General features: G+C 37.9%; 1 protein-coding gene across 1 annotated transcript in view; it reads left to right on the top strand.

The window, feature by feature from the left end:
• Positions 1 to 9,166: 9,166 nt before the first annotated feature.
• Positions 9,167 to 21,439, top strand: part of LOC104073331 (uncharacterized protein KIAA1671-like) — a gene marked incomplete at its 3' end in the record, with an annotated part of 50,445 nt that continues 38,172 nt past the window's right edge. The window contains 5 exon segments of the mRNA XM_009573051.1: positions 9,167 to 10,770; positions 11,960 to 12,053; positions 13,886 to 16,289; positions 16,292 to 17,079; positions 17,742 to 17,864. Of these exon segments, the coding sequence (XP_009571346.1) occupies positions 9,167 to 10,770; positions 11,960 to 12,053; positions 13,886 to 16,289; positions 16,292 to 17,079; positions 17,742 to 17,864 (5,013 nt within the window).

The raw sequence follows: 21,439 nt of genomic DNA, 5'->3' as shown, positions 1-21,439 counted from the left end.
TATATATAATTTTTAATCTGTCATGATTCTTTTTGGTCTTCTATCCCACCACTCTGTTTCCTTTGCCCTCCATTTTATGGGTTCAGGTTTTCTTCTGACGATTAAACTGTTGAAGTGATCTAGTGTGTTGAAGGTAATGCTCCAAGGCAAGTAGCCTCAGGTTTTCTTAAAGTCTTGATGAAACTACTTTGGTTTTTTTCCTCCATGTGGTAATACCTTAATCCCTTTTTGAGCAATCAGACAAATGTATAAAAGACATAGCATTTATAGATTAGTACTGGAGATTCCAAGTCAATGCGAGCTGGTTATGCTTTCTGAAGGTGGTTTACTGGGCCAGGTCACAAATGTGTTTTCCAGTGCTGGAAATCCTGATAGAATTTGAAGAGGAAGATCAGAGGATTATGGGCTTTGTCCTTTCTTACAGTCCCTTCTGACACAAAAGCACCTGCCACGCATAAAGGCAAGCAGGAAATGTCTTCTCACATCACGCTATTTCTGTAATATAGTGACCTTCAGAAGCTCAGTTTATATGGAATGATCCGTTCCCTCTGATTCCTTCCTGGGTGCAGAGGGTGATGTGTCGGGTTTATTTCTGAAGGCTTCATAGCCTTTGCTTGCAAGCAGTAGTTCTGTGAAGGCACTTGCCTATTTTTGTAACAAGTAGGTGGATTTTTTTTTTTTTTTAATAAACCAAAGCCCACAGATCTGTTTCACTCGATACTTTGACTTGCGTGCCACTTCGGGTCAGAAGCTGACCTATCTGTCAAGAGGAGTGGGAGTGTTGCACCTTTGCAGTTGTCATTAGCTTTGCTTGTTTCCATACTGGCTGGCAGGCTTAGCAAGGTGTTTTACTGCAGGGATTTTCTGAGGGATATTTTAACTTCGCATTTGCTCCATGAAGTAAAAAGTTTCAATGTCAGTGCCTGTGTACTTTTCACCAGTGTTTTGGGAGGAAACTGTCCAATAATATCGTTGCTGCTAATAAAGCATTTGCAGCAGCTGGTACCTCTGAAGACAGCGAGCGTGGTGAGCAAAACAGAAAAATCCAGTGGTAGTATCTGTGTCCTGTCAGCTCCAAGATCAGAGACAGTTGTCCTTTGTCTTCCCTGCTGCCAAGAGGACAAGAAGTATGCGCAATTACAGTAAATATTTTCAGGTGTGGGTGGTCTCTAAGCTCCTTTTACTGTTGAAACATGGTATTGAATATGGTATTCTGTAGGGGAGTATTAGATGGAAGAATGCCAAAGGTTTTTTTCAGTCCTGTATTTCTATCTGTGCTGCAGACAGCTGGCTCGTCCATCTCCTTACTCTCCTTCAGCCGCGCCCATGGTGTGCCTGCCAAATGAGAGCATTCACGCTCAAAGCTGCAGAGAAAATGCAGCCCTGCCTCGCCTCTGTGGGCTTCAGCTAGAAGGGGATGGTTCAAAGTGCTGCCTGCTCGAGGTCAGAGGGATCAGTAGCTACTTGATGTATTTCTGAAACAATAATGAACCAAATTTCACCTCTTCTAAAGCAAGGTCATGGAGACCATACGGTCAAAGGAGGTATAAATAAATTATTATGTGATTAATTTCATCGTATTTGTGATGTACAGCGTAAGAGTACGAAAAAGACATAGCCAGGGATTTAACCCTGTTCCTTTAGAATCTGTGCAAAAAAAACCTTATTCTAATAAAAATTTATTTTAAATACAATTAAAAATCAAGTTAAGCTTCCTGCAACAAGACGACTGTGGTGTTCCTACAAATTAACCTGGAGGAAGTTTTATAATGATTCTGAAAAGGTTTGAGGAGAAATTCGCCAGGTCGCAAATTAAAGTATCCACCCTCCATTGTGTAAGGGATGTAACCCTGTTGACCTTTGGGAACTGCATATAGAATAAAGTTCTGCCTGAAACATCATCTTCCTTGAAGAGCCTTGGTTTGACTTCTTTTTCTTTTTCCAGTTCCGTAGTCAATTTTTCTTGCTTGTAGCCAAACCTGATCATTAATATTTCATCTGGCATGCAATGCAATTGTTTCTGGAATGTCTTTTTTTTCCACGCTAAACTGCATATAATGGGGGGAAGTTATTTGCAGGCCTTGTTTGTGGGTGAAACGCATTTATGAGGATGAAACCTAAAAGAATATTAACAGGAGTTGAAGCTGACCACAAAACCAAATGTTTGTTGACATAAGCAAACAAAGCAGCACTTTCTGAGGCCTGCTGGGAATACTGACCTTCCACACAAACATGCTCTTAGCCTGACTTCAGCCTTATCCAGTAATTTAATGTCATCCTCCGTTGGCAGCAATCAAGACTTTGTCTTTGTTCTCTATTTCAACGGCTGAAAGAATTGGACTTTGTGAAAATACCCACCCACTAATGAGCCAGGTGGAATCCCTCATGCAGAATGCTAGCTGGAAATAAAAGATGACTCACTCAGGAGAGTGAGGATGCACAGCATCTGGTACCGAAAAATGATGATTCACCAACATTTCAAGATGTTTTTCCTTTGGTTAGGGTTTGTTCTAGCTACGTCTCATGAGACTTTCAAAACAAATTAGACCCCCTGTGAAACTTGGAAGGGAGAAGAGTTTACTCTGAAACTGTCAATGAGAGCGTTGTGGAGAATGAAATTATGGAAGAATGAGATGTAATGAGGTAGTTGTACAGGTCAGAGGAAATGCCTAACATGCTTTTTCAGCCTGTGTGCTCTTAGTGGACCTCTCTCTTGAGGAGGACACACTGGCAATGATGTACAAAGAGGAAGAAGCCTAGTGAAGAGTCTGGTTTTAACAAAGTTCATCTTGTCAGAGAAGTAGTTGCCCTTAATTGTCTGTGGAACGGTGGTAATTGGCCCCAAAACTCGCAGTGCAGAATTTCTTTGAGATCTTTTCAGAGCTGAAAACCCTGAAGATGGGTGAGGGTTGATAATAAATGTGATGGCTGTGCAGGGGAAAGTATGGTCATGGCTGATGTTTGGAGGGATCTCTCTTTGCTGGGAAGAATCACAGATTCTTCCTTTAAAGCCATTCCACACTGCAGAGGAGAAGAGCGTTTTGTTGGACAGGAGGGGTGGCGGGCGCTGTCCATGGGTGCTGCGTGGTGGAGGCTGGGCTGCGTGGGGGGAGAGCAACAGAACAAGCAGGCTGATAATCCAGAATCAAACTGGTCATTTTTAAAGGGTGAAATTCTGAAACTGTTTTCTTGAAATTACCTTTTCTTTCTGAGCAGAGTGCAGACATGGTGCTGGACAGACAAGGGCCGGGGACATTACTGCTCGCTAGTGGTGACTGTGATTTTTGTAGAGTAATCCTGTTTGGTTACTTTTTATATGTGACACGCAAACATTGTTATGAACACTCCAGAGGACTGACAGCTGCGGAAGCAGACAATTACATACAATTTTTTTCATGAGTGATTCCCTCCAGACCGATCTTTGTCTCACAAATTCAAGGCAATTTGGAGGATGACTCCCTTTGCCCCCCAGCTGTCACAGTGCGTTTCTGTCTCGGTTATGGACAGTTGTGTTTTGCTGTTGAATCCTATTTTAACATAAATTAATGTGTTTTCCTGAATGATTGTCTCAATCAATTGATTGTTCTGCTACATCAAGAATGTAATCTTATATTTGTTGTCTATTACGTGGACACGCCAGCATATTTAACGTCCAGTTTTTGGTTTGCTATAAATGTAATTGCCTGTGTGGGGCCAGTTTGGCTTACTGAAGTTACTTGCTTGTAGTGCTTTATAATTTGTTACCCTTTTAACGATCTTACCTTGTAACATGGGTTAGGATATTTAAATTATTAAAATAATGGGTATTAAAATATAAGGTGTAAAGTTGTCACTCTAGTACTGAGATTCCAACACAATCAAAAGGATAGTTGAAAATATTTCTATTCTTTAGTGCATGTCTAGATGTCAGCGAAGCTCTAGCAAGTGATGATAGTTACGCAATTGTACTGGCAATAGCAATTAGAGATTTACAAGTGCTTGTAAATGCTGCTATTTATAGGATGGGCACTTTATTTACCGAAACGCTAATCTTTCGCTGCAGTGGGTGAAAATGTCAGAGTGGAGTATTTCATCCTTGTGATGGGACCGGACTATAATATCCAAAAGAACAGTACTTTGTCCTTTTTTCTAAAAAAACCTAGAGGTTTCAAATAGGCTTGCACATGGGGAATGGAGAAAGAATATTTTAAATTTTGCAATGCTTTGGAATATTAGTATTAAAGATCTATGCAGGTCACAGGATACCCGTCTTGTGAGATTTGGAATATGTATTTTTAGTTCTCAACCTGTTAATTTTGATTATTGAGGAGCAGAACAAGCACCTTGTTCTACTGAACTTCTCACTGTGAATCTGGGAAAAGATAATTTAAATGCATTTTATTGCTTGTTCTTACTTTCTGAATGAATTTGTCCAGGAATATTTTTAAAAATTAGAGCCAGTATGACAGTATTTTTGTTAATCTTTCTCTTTGAGAGACCCTGTATGTCCTTTTAAATACAACTGATGGATCCCATTTCAGTGAATGACGGCACTAGTAACGTGAATCAGGCTTAAATCCAAGAATAGAAAAAGCCTTTTTTTACTGAATTAGTCGCATGATCTACTTAGTTATAGAAGTTTCAGAAGAGGGTTTTCTTTTTCCTCTTCATGTTAATTTGACTGTGCTATGTTCTGGATAGTATTCACACACATGGTTAAGTTATTCTGTTTTTCATATATGCACAGTGAGTGATTGGATTAAATAAGAATTAGCAGAGCAGATCCTATCAGCAACTCTCCAAGTGTTGTAGGAAGCAGCAGAAGGATGATTGCTTGTGAACTGACATGAATTGCTGTAGACTGATGCCAATATATGGTCAGTGAGGAGAGGAAGAAAAAAAAAGAAAAAGAAAAAACTTTTTTTTAAAGGCTGAAAAATTTGGAACAGTGGGGAAGCCTTTTGGCTTGGAATGAAATAAATCTTGTATTGTTTTGTGTCTGTGCGGCATGTATGGTCGCTGCATTTGTTTTTGGTAGCTCCTGTGGCTTGCTACACCAGTGAAAACCTGCAGGAAGATGAATATATAGTCATTGGCAAAGTTGTGTTTTCAGAAGCTGGTAATACATGGAGTTATACAAATCTCTTCCTGTATTTACACACTAAGGGAGTAATTTTTTTATACTGGTAGCAGATTTGCTGGTAAAGTTGTGTCCAAAGAAGGAAAACCTTGTGTTTATTTCGTAGTTTTCTACTGGAGTATTCTTAGTATAAACAGACACAGATATTCACTGTTGGAGCCATGCTTTCTGCTTGTTTTCAATTTTAGAAACTGGATTTTTGGGGTTTGTTTTTGTTTTGTTTGGGTTTTTTTTAAATAGCAGGGAGATTTTCTCTGCGGAATTTTTGTGCTTTCCATCCTTACAAAAGACAGATGGGCTTGTTTATCTGCTGTGAGGTTCAGGGACAGATTATAGATTATTTTGCTTTGTGTGATTTAAAACATTCTTATTTATGAGCAAGGAAGTTGGCAATAATCACGTGATTCATGGTGGAAAATTATCTGCAGGCTGCTGCTCCTGTTGTCCTAATAGGCTTAAAGGAATTAACCACTGATGTAAATAATAGTTCTGTGTGCCGCTGGTGGGCAAGGCAGGGCAGGCAAACGCTAAATATAAAGGGTGTGTTTTGGGTAAAGCCCCTCCTGTGTGATTTTTGCAAAAATAACACTGTGAAGTGAATAATCCATTTTGATTTCTAACAGGCAATGTTAATCTTTGTAAAGATAGATTGTTTAATTAAAAATCCAAACAACACCTCAAGACATTGAGAATTTAAGACTCGGTTTGAGCCTGGACCGATGTTTGTGCGTGCATCTCTGTAACACCCTGTAGTGGTTCAGCTTGGCCCAGGAAAAATCACAGTTGCAGTTGTTTTGAAGCTGAGGAAGAAGAGCAGCAGGGGAAGAGCCAGGCCTTCATGCGCCATTCATTTCATTAAAAGCAGGAAAAATTTCAAAAGATATTTCAGTGCCATTTATACTTTCATTTGTGCATGCAGAATGCAACCCAGAACAGCTGAGGGGAGCGTGACCGAAGCGTAGGGAGCACGAAGAGAAACAGAGCCTAGAAAAGGTGATAGCATGGCTTGGGTGCTTTGCTGGATGGAGTGGGGACGTGTAGAGGACAGAGTGGCAGCGTGGGGCAGCGCTGGCTCGGCGAATTGGCCGACTGTCCCTGAGCAGAGGTGGGTCAGGGAAAGGAATAACATACTGTAGCTGATGATGGGGTGTTTACAATTGTAATAGTACAATTACAGTAGTAACACTAAATATGAATAGCATCCAAAATTCTCATGCAGTTTAGTTTACAGTTGTTTTTTTTAAATTACCCAAAATTTTGTACATTGCCAACATAACTAGATAGTATTTTATTAGAGAGAAGCACATTTATGAAAACCAAGGTGTGTATTTCAAAACCAAGACACAATGTCTAGTGTATGTTATAGGTTGCATTGATAACATGATTCCTCTTTATCAAATGTACAACTTTCTGAAGTTCCAGGAGCTTTATAATTTCCAAAATTGGGTTATTTTTTTTTTCCCCAAATATTTGTTCTCCTTTTTTGAATACTTGTCTCTTTTGGGCCACATACCCATTGTAGGGTATGTGAGTAATAAGGATTTAAAACCTGAAAACTGACTTTGCTAGATCATGTAGAAAAAATGGGATCCTGTAAAGCTGAGGTGTAGTGTAATAAAACAAAGGAATAGATAACATCAGAATGGGTAAACTGTGATGTAGGAATGTTGGCTGAAAAAATGAGTTGTATGCTGTTAGCAAGGATTATGTCCTGCATTGTATACTCACCGCCTTGCGTTCCGTTGAGGATCAAGTTTTATTCCATTTAAGAAGCTCTGTGCTCCCTTCTTCTTTTCCAAAGAAAAAGAACTACAGAATGATATGAGCAAACCTGTTCTCAAGTACTGCAAGACAGATGCTGGTTTTATAGCTTAATTTTTTGCTTTGCGGTATTTCCTGTAGCATTGCCCTTTTTTCAGCAAGTGTTACTATTCTACTTTTAGAGTATAACTGCTCTTCGCAAAACCTTTGCGTCCTTGGAATGTGAGAGCATTTTAATCGGATTTTGATGGTGTTTCTTAGAATAAGGAGTGGGAGAGGGAGGAAGATTTCATTAAGATCTGTGAGATTGTGGAAGGAACAGATTGATTCTGATAAGCTGATTGGGTTAGTGACTATTTTGGAAAGGAGAGGTCGTGGACTCAAAGGGGACTAGCATAGCGTGTAAGTAGTTGAGACAGAATTTCAAGTGGATTGAAAGATGAAAGGGAATGGGCAAGGTGAAGAGAGTTCATTAGCCTGCCTGAGAGAGGAAGGCATAAACTCAAGGGGCAAAAATAAATCTCTGCAATTTATGGTGCCAGTGTGGTGTTAGTCTCTTCAAGGAAAGCTGAAAGTGAAATAACCATTTTTCCAGACTGTAGGCTCAGGAAGGCAATATTCGGTTTTTTTAATATTCACATGCAGGGGCCTTCATATTCCACAGAATCTACAAATAGGCATATCTGTAGAGTAAATACACACCAATATAGATCAGGCGAGAGAAGTCCAAAGACTGCCCCTTCACAGGCTACCCAAAAGTAGACAAGGTGAGCCCCTGAGTGAAAGACTATGAAATACAGTATGAATTTCCTAAAAATTAAGAGTATGACAGCTTTTAAAGGAAAACAAATGATAATGCATCTAACCTGACATAGCTGCCTGCATCTGCTACAAAGTTTAAATACACTTTTTATTAGGGAAAAATTCAGGTGACTTCTTGTTGCTGAAATTCTAATTATTGCTGGTTTTTCCTCATCTCTGCAGTAAGAATATAATTGAAGCCAAAGCTAATCTCCTGCCTTTGTTGGTGAGATACTGGAAAAACTGCTTTGTCATGGTAAAAGTCATATTTTGATTGAAAATCAGCCGTTTGAAGGTCAGCTTCTCAGGTAGCACTTCACATACTCTTGTCACAGAAAGGAGATTTACAATAGAAAGTAAATTGCAGTAATTGAGATTACAGTAATACAGAGCTCAGTGTTTAACCAGTGATTGACAATACTTGAATTTGCAAACAGTACTCATGGAAATGTGGTTTTAACTATGTTCAAATTGGGTCTGTCTATTGTGCAGGCCAAGTTATTTACCCTTCACCTTTCACTTACACCTTTAAGGCTTTAGGTGATAATTTCTTGTTGATTCTTTAATAACGGTCTGAAAAATAAATAGTCTTTTGCTTTATATAGTTAAATCAGGTGGCTTTATACTTCAAAATGGGAGCCAGCTTTTTTTACTTAAAACGCTCAGGATTTTTGTCTCATGTGTATTACCTGTGTAGATCTGGGTATGTGCCATACTTGAATCTGAACACTCTGTTTATTTGCAGGAGAGGTCTGATCAGTGTTGCTGAATGATCGCTTTCCCCTGTTCTTAATGTGATCTTGGCGACCAAGATCTTGTTTTCACTATGAGAAGTGAACTGGGTTGTATGGACTGGTTGCAGCAGAAACTGCAAATTAAGGTAAGTGGTAGCAAAGCTTTTGGAGATTTGTAGAATATGCATTTATTTCCATTGTTTAATTGTAAGCCTTAGCTAATAGTTAACAAATAACACTTTCAATCACACCAGTCTTGATGTTTTTGTTAGTTTGAAAGTACACACTCAATGCATCTGGCCAGCTATTTATATTGCAAAAAGGAGTTGATGTTTGTATGTCAACATTGAGATGTCTGCTTCAAAAAAGAAATTAATTTCTTTATTTTTAAGTATCTCAACCCTTGAAACTTACTCTATTAATGGGAACTCAATGCTGTGCAGATGCCTTTGTAGGTTTTGTGATGTACTCTTTGGTTGTTAGGCCTAATCAATGAATAATGGTGTTTCTTGCTGTTTTTTTAGAGGAGGAGGAACAGTATGTCTTTCATTATGTGATACATACTGTAAACAGCATATCTGAAAGGCACCTTAATCTGAGTTTAGCTACCTTATGAATTTAAATTAGAATGATGTTATTTGATATTCATGCTGGCTCTTATCAATATCAATACTTGCATTTTCTTTCTTTTTTTGCAGATTCTTTTTCCTTGTTGGATTTTTTCAATTCTGTTGAATGTGTAATTACAACTATGGCAACAAGAGTAGAAATAAATTCTACTTTGGCGTCTTTGACGACAGTACCTGACTTAAATGAAATCAGAAATGAGGATAAATCACAGTGTGTGTATGTAAGTGTGCTTTCAGATGCAAGTAACAAGACAAAGGAGGCTTCAGCATCACTAACGCTTGAAGAGAAGAACAAGTTTGGGAGTACTTTGAGATCTGCAACAATGCCGTCGCTAGGATCACGGCCAAGACTTTTCCCAAAGCCTTTTTCTAAAGAGAAATCTTCAGATACTTTTGCAAATGTAAAACCACCTATTCAGGCTTTCAGATCAAGTAGCCTTATAAGAAAGGCCACTGAAGAAACATCATCTGTTAAGGTATTAAGTGGAAATGTTCCTCCATTAGTAGATCAGAAAGTAATTGAAAATGAAAATAAGGCTGGCAGTGAAGTAGTCACAAACATGACTTTCTACACTGGTCCCAGTGCGAATACGGTCATTCTTTTTGAGACAGCTGGCACAGAGCAATCAAAGGTAAGCCTAGCCCAAGAAAAAAGGGCTGCTGATGACCACAGAGTATTTAGTACTATGCAAACAAAAGAGCTTCAGTGCAATGCGAAGCTGGAGAAACCATCTCAGCCATCTGAAACACCCAGGAATCCTGAAGGGTCTCTTCATAGGCAGATATCGCTTTCCACCACTCTTAGACCAGTCTCTTGGAACTCCCTCAAAACTGGTGAAAAAAAAGATGCTTATGAAGTTCGTCCAGGGGAGAAAAACAATGATGATGCAAATAATATCAACAGTAAAGTTGATTTCTCTATTGATGTGCAGCAAAGGCCAAAACATAGACCAGTATCTGCTATTTTTCTGGAATCATTACGAGATCAAAACCATCGCACTGTCGAAGCTTCTGAGGAAGAATCTCCAGAGAAGTCCTGGACTAGAAAACCAAGGCCTTTGTCCATGGACCTGACAGCTAAGTTTGAACATAAAGATCTTTCTTCTTGCAAGAAGACTTGTTCACCTCACGAAAGCAAGGAGAATGTATCGATAACTTCTTTTACTGATGTGGGCTGTCACAATCAGTCTGAAATGGGGCCAAAAACTGAAGAAACTGAATTTAATAAAGGCAGTTCTTCTAAAACAAATTTGAAGTGCAGTAGTCAGGACATTGGCATCCTAAATAATGGAAAATACATATGGGAAACGAAGCTTAAATCTAAAAGTGAACAAACTGAGACAAAACCAGAAATAATGAGTAACTTGCACGGCTCTGAAAGAAGCCATGAAACCACTAGTGAAAGCAGAACTAATAAGGGGGGGGGAAGGCCAGATCAAAAGGAAACGTCTATGTTTCTAGGCTGTGAAAGCCCTGCAGCTTCCTCGGAAAAAGAGAGTAATATTGTAAGAGGTAGTGTTAAAAGACACATTAGTTTGTTTACTTCAGAAAATCCCAGTACCTCAATGGATACAGAACTTCTCCCATCAGCTGCTGAGAAGGAAAACAGATGTGTGAACATCCAGCAGAGAATCAAAGAACTGACAACAGAAAATACTGATGTTAAGCCAGGAAATCTACGCAGGTCTCTTCAATCACGACCACTTTCTGCGGACTTAACAAAGATGTAGGTTGCAGAGAAATTCTATTTAATCCTCTTAACTTCATCTCATTCAGTAAAACTTGCTCTCTCAATATAGTAAAATAACTGATTATTTTGGTTCCACTAAATGTAATTATCCTTTATACTATTATTCTCGAGCCCCTTTTCCACCTTTTCCTACCCAAAAAAAAAAAAGAAAATTTAATGAAATATACCCTGACAACAGCTGCAAAAAAAAAAAAAGCTGTCAATATTGTGGCCTTTGCATGTTGCTGTAACTGTCTGTGTATTGTTAAAATTTCATGCATTTGGAAATCTTGAGGTGAGCATTGTAGACTGCAAGCTTATATATTTGTGAGAAAGCAAAAGAATGGTTAGCATGCCTTTGACAGCGGTATAGAGTATCAGATTTTCAGCCAGACAGGAATCTTATTTTGCTGTCATATTAAAGCCTAAAGATCTATGATGTCTACTCTGCCTAAGCTGTGGCAATGAGTAGTGTTGTTAGAGTAATATGAGATCTGCTAATTTTTACATACCAAAACAAAACAAAAAAAATCTTGTCCAGTAAAAAGAGATTTAGTCCAAGATAAAATGTATTCTCTCAGTACAAAGTTGGGTAATTGATGATTCAAAATAATAAAAATTTGTTTGTGACATGAATGAGAGAGCGCTTTGTGCACTTTGCAGTACTATCTGAGGCCATACTGCAGGGCCTGGTACTAGTCTGGATAGTTCATGTTCTGTATGTGGTGACAAAGGGGTAAGGAAAGAAGGATAATGTTTTTTGGTAGTGTAAAGGAAGTGTGCTTCACATAATGAATGCAGCAGATGTTTGGCGAACAGGACCTGCTTTATGAACAGTGGAATAGTAGACTTTTTCAGCAAACCTTGGTCTTTGAACATTGTGATCAAAATAAAGAAAAGAAATTTAACTGAGGCATGAGAGTATTAGTATCTTTTTCACTATGCCTCATCTCTAAATCTTATACTATACAATAAGCTGCATAACTAACCATTTCTTGGGAAACAACAATCCTTTGATCTAGATACAATTAAACCACCAAATACAGTTACTTACTATGAAATAGTGATGTTTCTCCTTTAAGAAATATAGTTTATTGGATAATTTCTACTAGTCTGCTTTGGTAGGAAGCGTACCCGCTAACTAACTAACTGGACTAAAAGAAGTAACAGAAGTCTTTTGTCTTAGGTTTTCAAGTCCGACATCAAGCAGTGAAGCAAAGCCTGAGAAACCTGCTGACACTAGAAATGACTCTATCAATGAAATGCAAGAAAATCAAAAAGTAAGAAAATGGCATCAGCTGATGTGGTCTCCAGCTAGGTTTGCATTTAGAAGGCAGAGAGCACTGTCCTGTATCCCATGTGTCTTTATCAATCCATGACTTTAAAACGGGTATTGGGAGTATTAAGAATGACATAATCCTAATAGGTTTACTTGTGTAAGTCTATCTTTAGGACACACTGATAAAGTATGGGAGTATCATGTCTGTTCAGTTTTTAAAAGTTAGATATGCATGCTGTTAAATGCATGCAGTGGTATAGAGTGAAAAGTATTTTGTATGCTATTTTAAAGGGACTTACAATGCATGAAAACCCATAGTGAATCGACTATGGCTGTTGTGGTTTTGTGCAGTGATTATCCTTTATCTTCTCTAAGCGTAGCATTAGTGTAGTGCATTTCTACATCTAAGTCACAACTCCGTATTTAATATATGCTGTATGTTTCATGTCAATCTCCTAAATAACATTTAGCTTAGAAGTTTTGACAATAAAGTGTTACACAGAAGTTCTGATTTGCTGTAAAAGCTGTTAGGCTGTCTTTGTTTCTAAGCAACACTTTGGTGTTGCAAAACATAACTTCTCTGCTGACACTTCTTAGTATTGGAGATTTAATGTCGTTTTAAGGGTATTTCTTGTGAGTTCTTGTGGCTGTGCTTTTTTCCTGTCTAGGTTTAAGATAGGAATATATGGTAAGGAAACTAGCAGCTAGATACAAAGTTTCTGTAGTTCAATATAATTTTAAAGAAGATCAATTTGTTTTAAAAAGAAAATCTTTCTTTAATGGAAGTGCTGTTTTCAGAATCTGAGTAAAAGTAGGATTAAAAAAATTCCTTTGAGTTCCTAGAAGAATATAAATCAGATTTAAAATTTATTTATAAATGTCTTTAGTGTTAACTTTCTGACGTTATTCAGCTTTTTTTAAAAGAGAATCTTAAGTAAATTCCAAGTTTTAAATTTTAAAACTTGAAAAAAAGATTGAACTCTCGTAGGACCAGGGAGTATTCTTTGATTCTGTTTATTATTTACATGCTGTGCTTTTTAAACGAATGTTATTAAAAATAACAGCTTTCAGGATGCTAGTTGCATTTCCTGCAAGTAGATAATAGTAAAGAACTGGCAATAAATACTAATTCCCACTTTCTCTTTTCACTTCAGCTCAGCCTTAATATTCTTCTTGAGTAGCTCCAGCTGTGGTATTTACTCAGATCTTCATGTTCCTTGCAGTTACTGACCATGTAACTATTTAGTTAGCGAACAGCTATATTTGAAAAGATAGTTTTGACAAAATACAGTGTATTTGGTGTCTCCTGGGAGTTTAGACTTCCTCTGAAGGTGCCTACATCCCTGTGGTGCTGTTCTATGCTTCGCTTTTGAACCTGAATTTCTGTAGGGCTTGCAACGTAAATGTTCGTAAGTGTTTCTGTGGTAGCAGCGGTTATGAACCTTTTGAAGTTTTGTACTATTTTTGAATGTGTTCCTTCTCTGGAGTATGCTGTGGGTGTAAATTCACTGCAGATTAAAATCTCTTGTGAAATCTGAGCTCAGGAACTCAGAGTCATGCATATCTCACGTATCAACACTTCTTACATTTCTCCTTTTTTTGTGTTAAAAGTAAAAATCAAGCTATGAGAATTCTGTTATCAAGATTCAGGAGCTGGAGGTACACAGTTGCTTAGATTACCCTGGTCTCGGCGGATTTTGTGTTCAGAGAACATGGATGTGTTTAACTTGTACAGGCTGTGTTGCACAGAGGAGGTGCAAGTAAGTTTTAAAATGAACTTTATTACACATCTTTTAAATAAACTATCTTAACTGTTGGATTTTCTTGTTCCAGAGTAAGGAGATCAAGCTTGCATATGGCACAGATTTCACTGAAGCACATGCTACTGGGAACCCTTGGAAACCCCGGCAGATTTTAAAAATAACAAATAAACCTGATCAGATAGAGAGGAAAGGAAGCTTCCTTGGAGATGGTCAGCATTTTTCTCAGCAAAGTGAAAATTCTGTCTCATTCACAAGCAACTTGGAAAAAAAATTAAAACCAACCACACTTATGGAAAAGACATACATTAAAACTGTCCGAGCCACCATGTTTGACCATAATGTTCAGAGGCATAAAGTTGCTGCTGATCATCCTGGAACTGATTTTGCACTGAAAATGAATAATGAGCTTGAGGCAAAGCACGATGTGGTGACTTCGGGGCATAACAGACGGTCGTGGATGGGAGAAGTGGAGGAAACCACTAGTACAAAGAAGGAGTATCACAAGCAATCTGATTCATCAAAACAAATAGCAGATGTAGAAAAAAGTGGAAAACCAGCTTGTTCAAGTGAAGACAAGAAAATGACTCTGGGAATTCTCTTAGAAAAATCTTTGGTTGAGAAAACTGAAAAACCCACTCCTAAAAATGCAGAAGACTCTCTAATTTACCAAAGAATAGAGCCAAGATACGAAATCTTTCAGACATGTGGTGAAAGAGCTCTTAGTGAAGCCATTACAATGGCTCCTGAAAAAAAGGCCATGACACTCAGAAGTAGAAAATCATCTGTGAAAGAGAATAAAAACGACGAGGATGTTTTACACACTGGTCAGTCGGCTAGAGCAAATAGTAAAACTCTCTTCTTGAAAGAAGATAGCATTATTTCAGAAGCTAGAGACACAAAGGTTTTTACAAGCAAGTCTGCGCTGAGAGAACCAAATGATTTTTTCTTCAGTGAATGCACTTCACCTGAAGAGAAAAAAGACTCTGATAAGACTGAAACTGATCCGATATTAATAGCTGAGAAAATACCTTATTCTACAAATAAAAGTAAATGTTTGGGAATGAATGAAAAAGTAAACAAACTACATTCTGAAATTAAAAATAATAAGAGTGAAGTCTCTTCCATGGATAAAACGGAGAGGTCTAATATGATGAAATGCTCTTCTGAGAAAAGGAGTTTTAGACCAGGTGGAATAGACAGCTATGAATTCAGAACCAGCTTTGATCGTGAAGTTATTTCAACAAGTGTAAACAAACATGGGGCCCAGTCTTCTTCAGTGCTTTCAAGTGGACAATTTTGTAAGTCTTCCAGTAGCCACCATCCTGATACAAAAGTACTAACCGTTAATAAAGAGGAATCTGGGGCCTTTGGTTTGAGGAAAAGTCTAGACTTAAATTGCAAAGAACAAGACTTTAGCTTAGATAGTACAGCTCATGAAAACAGTGAAAAAATCAAAGTAATAGATCCAGAAGAAAAAGTCAGGAGGACCAGAAGTAGCGTTTCTGACTTGAAGATTTCTGAAAGGTGGAGGAGGAGGACCTTGCCTCAGGATTCTATCAAGACAGAAGAAGTCGTCTGGCTCACTCCTGAAAATATCAAAAGGCTGAGTCGAACAGATTCATTGCAATTGGATGAAGGTTCAGTTAAAAAGAGAAGCAAAAAAAGCAAAGACGGGGTGGAAGGGAATGAGGCAAACCAAACTGTTCTTGGCTGTCCTGATGATTACTTGAAAAATCAGAATTCTGCCTTTGAGCCAAAGGCAACTTATTTTGCAGTGACTTACCAGATTCCTGGTAACAAAAAAGAGAAAAGCTTTGTTGGTACTCCTAGTGCAAGTGAAACTAATACAATTTCTAGCTCAAGTGAGGGAGCACCAATTAATCTGGACCCTGTTTTTCCTGGAAGGTCCAAACCTTTATTGCAACAACCAAATAAAAATCTGATGAGTACAAATTGTAGAGAAGACTCATGGGAAGTGCATATTAACAAGGATTGGGTCAAAGAAGAAAACAAAGATATTTCTTCCAAAAACATTGCATTTGGTAATTTTCCTGTATCTAGGAAAGATAACCAACAGTATCATGAAAGAGGTCTGGATCCTTCTAAAGAGAAAATTATAGATGTTGATGCTTTCCTCTTAAAACAGGATCTGGAAAATACAGCTCAAACTGATCTCAAAAGTAGCAGAAGAAAAGTCTCCTCTTACCATGAACCCAGATCCCCCCTGCGTTTTGCACAATTACATAAAGACAGTGAACTAGTTCCCCAGAAAAGGAGTGAAAATAATTATGGTTTATCTGGAAGGAAGGCTGAAGATGGTTACAGATCCCAAATTCTCGATATTGATGCGCTTATGGCAGAATATAAAGAAGAATCAATGAAGGCCAGTAACATTCCAGACAAGCTCTCTGAAGAGCACAGTTCATTTAGTAGGGAGAAATCAAAGAACAAAATAAATGTGTCAGATAGGACAACTTCTGGAAGGGATCAGATCACTATTCTGTTAATAACAAACAAGGTGACTGTGCAGAAGAGTACCACAGGCCAGATAAATTAATTCTAAATGAAAAGAGCAAAGAGAAACTGGAATCATGCAGCCCTGAATTTGATAAACAGAAGTCCAAAGACAGAAAGTTCAGTCCTCCTTACTGGGGAAATCCTAGCAGCTTTTTTTCAGAGAAGTTTGTAAATTCACCTGTGGAGTTCACTAGGAAGAAAACTTTCATCGTTGATGAGGATGAAGAAGTGAACTTAACTTCCAGGAATCAAAGTTCAAAATTTGTAATTGATAAGGTACAGCCTATAAATGCAGTTGGTACAGACCAAAGGTTGGAAGTTAATTTTGCTTCTAAGTTGTCCATAAAGGCAGATGACGGCTTCTTACAGAAGAAGTTGGTCACAAAAGAACAGTTCTTGGAGGTGTCTCCAGAAGGTGATTGGAGCAAAAACGTAGCAAGGAGCTCTATAACGAGGAACAAAGACAATGCAAATAAGACAATGTGTGGGAACGACTCTTCCAATGTGAAAAGTAAAACTGATTGGAAGAACTATACATCTGGTTTAGGAAGTGCAGCCCCAGATTTAAGACGATCCTATTCAGAAAAGAGCCACCAAGGAAAAGACAATCTACCGTTTATGCAAGAAGTAAGGGGAAGAAAGGATCTATACCGATCCAGGCAAAGCTTCCCGTTGGAAAGTGCGGATAATGGATGGAAACACAAGATGTCACCTCAGTCAGAATCATTCTTCCATGGGGATAAAAAGGTATTTCCAAATGGTATCTAAGTGTTTCCTGTAACTAACATTGAAACTTTTCAGCATTAGGTGTGACTTTGCAGCAAGTGAGCAGATACATACTTTTCAATATAGTTCATTTCCTTTTGGGTTGTATTTTCTTGAGGAATTTGTATTGTAGTAGATGACTAGATTTTTGTTTCAAGTGTATAAATATTTATTGATGTTTCCATGGAGAGCTTGAAAAAGCTTTAAAACGTGTGCGTATTATTTTATTAGTGCTATGAACCTGGGATGTTAAATTGTTAACTGCAATTTTATAATTACTTGAAAAGAGGTAGTTTGGGTTTATTTTATAAGTTGTCAACAGTGATCTTTTTGGGGTTCTTTTTGTTTCGTTTTTCTGAAGGAAGCAAATTTTTTTTTTTTTCCCCTGGATGAATGGTCCTCATTTGTATGTGAAACTTCACTGCTGATACTGACTTCGGTGAAATGCAAGTGATTCTCTTAACAAAGTGACATATTAATGCATAGCCAGCTGGACGTTGATGGCTATAGTGTTTTTCTATTTTGTGTTTTCAGCTTTGAACTTCTGTTTGTTTGGTTTTTTTTTTTTTCCAAAAGGACATTTTATATACGTATGTATGTGTATGCATGTATATGTAACAACATACCCAACTTTATTTCAACAGCCTTCTAGGTAAGAGTGGACCAAGCAGAGTTCAGACAAAACAGACGGAACAGACTTTTCATTGGTTTCTACTCAGAGAAGCCGCCACAGTTTTTATAAGGACAGAAGAGCAGATAATGGGATGGTATGTTATTTTGGAAGAGGTTCTTGGGCAGGGGCTAGGGGATGGATAAGGGAGATGCAGCCTGGCTTACTCCATTCAGCGCTGCTTTCCTTTTTGCAAATAGCCGTGAAAGAAAGTATGCGTCTTCCTAGCAGAAGGAGCAGATGCATTTTCTGTGGAGTTTAACTGGCAGAGAATGCTTCTCCCTGGGATTCCACCACACTGGTCTATGCCAAATCTTCAAACACACAGCATTAACCATGCAGCTTGTTCATTTTCCTTTCTATGCGAAGAATTTTCATCCTAAACTGTTAAGATGGGTTTAGATCATTATGCTTTTTGTTTATTTCTCAGCTTAGATAATGAAAATTGGTTAGATTCCAGAAAATCTTTTCTTGAAAATTGTGCAGACAAATAGAACCATGTCATAGCCTGAAAAATGGTGGGTTTCATTTTCTTTCTGTAGGCAACACACAGAGAACTATTTATGTGAAGAATCACAGCTGACATTTTTGGTAGTCTGGTTTGTCCCTAATATGCATATTTTTGGGGTAAATTCCCACTTAAAGTTGTTGGGTGATATTCTCCTAACTTGCAGAAGGATGTCCTGACTTTAGCCCACAGATGAATTTTATGTTGGGAAGTAGCATCTTATGTCCAGATGTTGTTCTGAAATACAAAGCAAAGATCTGGCTCTTCCAAAAGTTATATAAGAAATGAAATATAAAAATTTTCTGTGGAAAATAAAGGATTTGAAAACCACATCAAGAGCACAGAACTCTACAATTTTGAGAGACATTGCTGCTGCCACTGAAATCCTTCCTTACTGGAAGAACTTGTTTTGAACCACTGCAAGTGCTGTGTGGTTGGTTTTTGGTTTTGTTGTTTTGGGGTTTTTTTGGTGTTTTGTTTTGTTTTTAAACCTTGTGCATGGAAACAGATTTGATACACTGGAATAATACTGTAGTCACTTCAGAGTGCACTCTTTTATAACTCAACACATACATATTTGCAGTTTTTGCAAATCTGGATGTCCCACATCTATTCAAAACTCTTCCACTTGTATGGAAAACGGGTGACTGGAAGATGTTACCATACTAACTGTCCCAAGGTCAAATCTCATCTGTCCTCTTAGTCTGCTAGCACACTCGTGTGGTGACTGAATGTATTGCCCTCTGCAGAAATCCTGTTTTTGTAATTACCCATACTGCTATTTACAGCCCTTTAATAGAGAATAGACAAAAAGATAAAAAAGGAAAGGAACTGATCGAGTTCTTTTTTCTCTTCCAGTTAAGCAAAAGAAAACATCCAAACCTATAAGCATTTTGTAAACAAGTTTCCTAATAGGAGTTTTGGAAACGGGCTCATATTGTTCTAATTTTAGTCTTAAAACTTCATGGAAGGTATCCAAGGGCTGATAATCCCCTTGTCTTTCCTATTCTTAGCATGGACTTCAGGTTGAATGTTCATCTTCGGGGGAGTTTGCGTTATTTACAGAATTGGCAATTATCATTCAATCCCTAAAAGCTGTTACATGCCATCAGCTTACAGTACAAATATGTAAAGAGGTCATTGACGAGGCAGAATATGTGGGAGAAAAGTGCTGTCAGAAATAGTGCTGTGATAATTGAACTATTCAGGTAGTGTACTCAGATAAATATGACTGTTATTCTCCAACTTGGTCTTTAAGTGTGAGGTTACTCGGTAAACCTTGACTTCATCAAGTGTAGCCTGAGACAGGGAAGGAACGCTGTCAGCCCCACTAAGAGAAAATTCACATGTCCAGCATCCACTGGAATTCAGTAGGATCCGAGTGCTTTACTCCTTTGTATTGCTTTGAAAAGCCTAATTGTGGTGTATTTGTTGTTCTGCAGTGCCATGGTAGCAAAAGGGCAGTCTGGCCTTCGTGCATATAAATTGTGAGCGAGCAGGTGCAGAGAAGCGATTTTTACATGCATTCGGGAGGTGGAAAACTCGCTGTACTTTCATGTTTCCCAAAGCCTCACATAGATATTGCAGAAGATTATGTAAAACTGAACCATTTCTTCCGGCACCAAGGTTAATACCTGTGTTTTCATTTGGAGAAAATACAAAGGCGTTTGCTGTGCAGTCGCCGTTCTCATCAGTATGTTTCAATACTTCCCTCTGGTGGAGAGACACATTGTAGTTGTGTTTGGGTTCGAGGGACGCGAGAAGTCAAGATAGATTCACAGGAGAATCACGGTTAAGCGACATATTTCCTCTGAATTTGAATGCAATCTGTGTTTCAGTTAGTACACGTTCAAAAGAGGATTAGAAGGAAACAAAACTGCCGCTGTTCTCTTTGAACAGTTTCTAGTCTGTCTGTTTAGTTGTGAAGTTACTTGCTTTTTCTTGTAGCATAGTGACAAAAAATATGCTACAATACATATCACTGGTCACTCAAGATATCATTATCTTTCTAATGAGACTGTAGTGCTCAAAGTGACAAGTTGCTACTTTTATTATAGAATAAAAGATTCACTTTCATTCACATTCATTACTAACGTAGTGTAATGAACTGTCCCATATTCTTTGATATTTGACAAACCAACTTAAATTAGTATGCATTTGTTGCATTATTTCCTATCTGCCTATGATAATAAACAACTACTTGAATGAAATTTTCCAGGACAGCTAATGAACTACATTTTTAGAGATGAACACAATTCTAAATAGAAGCAAGGTGCAATAGTATAATTTTACTTCTGGAAAAGTCATTTCTTTGTGATTATATTCTAGGGAACCTACTTCAATGAGGTTATTTTTCAAAACGTTATGTAGGACTTCTTTGAAATCAAACCATTACAATATACAATTGTAATGGGATTTGTATACGGGATTGGTGGTTGAAATTATGAAGGATGATACTCTTGAGATTTAACACTCATCTAGATTGCGTTTTTTAGCTATTTCGAGTTTGTATCGCTTAAAAACAGAGTAAGGCTTTTGTAAAGATTTCAGCATCATTGCTATCATTGTCTGTGTTTTTGCTATGGGTGGTACTTCTCTCTGTATGTCTTTTACAAAGAAGATCTTCAGTGCTGTAAGTATTACAAGGCTGGTAAAGCATCACAGCATTCAAAGAGGTTGTGTTCCTGGTGGAAAGGAGAGGTGTTCTGTATTTACAGCAGTAGCTTCCAGACTTCACCACCTTCGAAGATTGTGGGGAATTAATGACTGTGAATGTAATTGGACTGTGGTGAATTAATGGCTGTGAATGTATCATACTACTAGTGGTTTATATGCTGGAGTTTGAGGAAGAATTGGGCTACAATGTGTCTATGTACTTTAAAAAAAAAAATCACCTGTTCTACAACCTGAAAAGATGGTTTCTCTCTCCATGAATAATAGAAATATCACAATTTGGAACTGCCCCCTTATTTATTTGGGCTGTTCCAGAATAGAGGATAACAAAGTCTGCATTTTAATGTGATGGTCTTTGAGACTGTGGAGGTGTCATGGGTTAAAACCTTCAAACTGAGAAGATCTTTGAAGACGGACAGATTTCTTAGAGTATATATTTCTCTGAGGTCAGTAGCATTACATCTCATGTACTGGAGAACACGTTATGATCT

Source organism: Fulmarus glacialis, unplaced genomic scaffold, assembly GCF_000690835.1.
Source record: "Fulmarus glacialis isolate BGI_N327 unplaced genomic scaffold, ASM69083v1 scaffold23172, whole genome shotgun sequence".
In the NCBI taxonomy this organism is placed as follows: Eukaryota; Metazoa; Chordata; class Aves; order Procellariiformes; family Procellariidae; genus Fulmarus; species Fulmarus glacialis.
The sequence above is the reverse complement of the archived record's forward strand: the minus strand, read 5'-3'. Positions and strand labels throughout refer to the sequence as shown.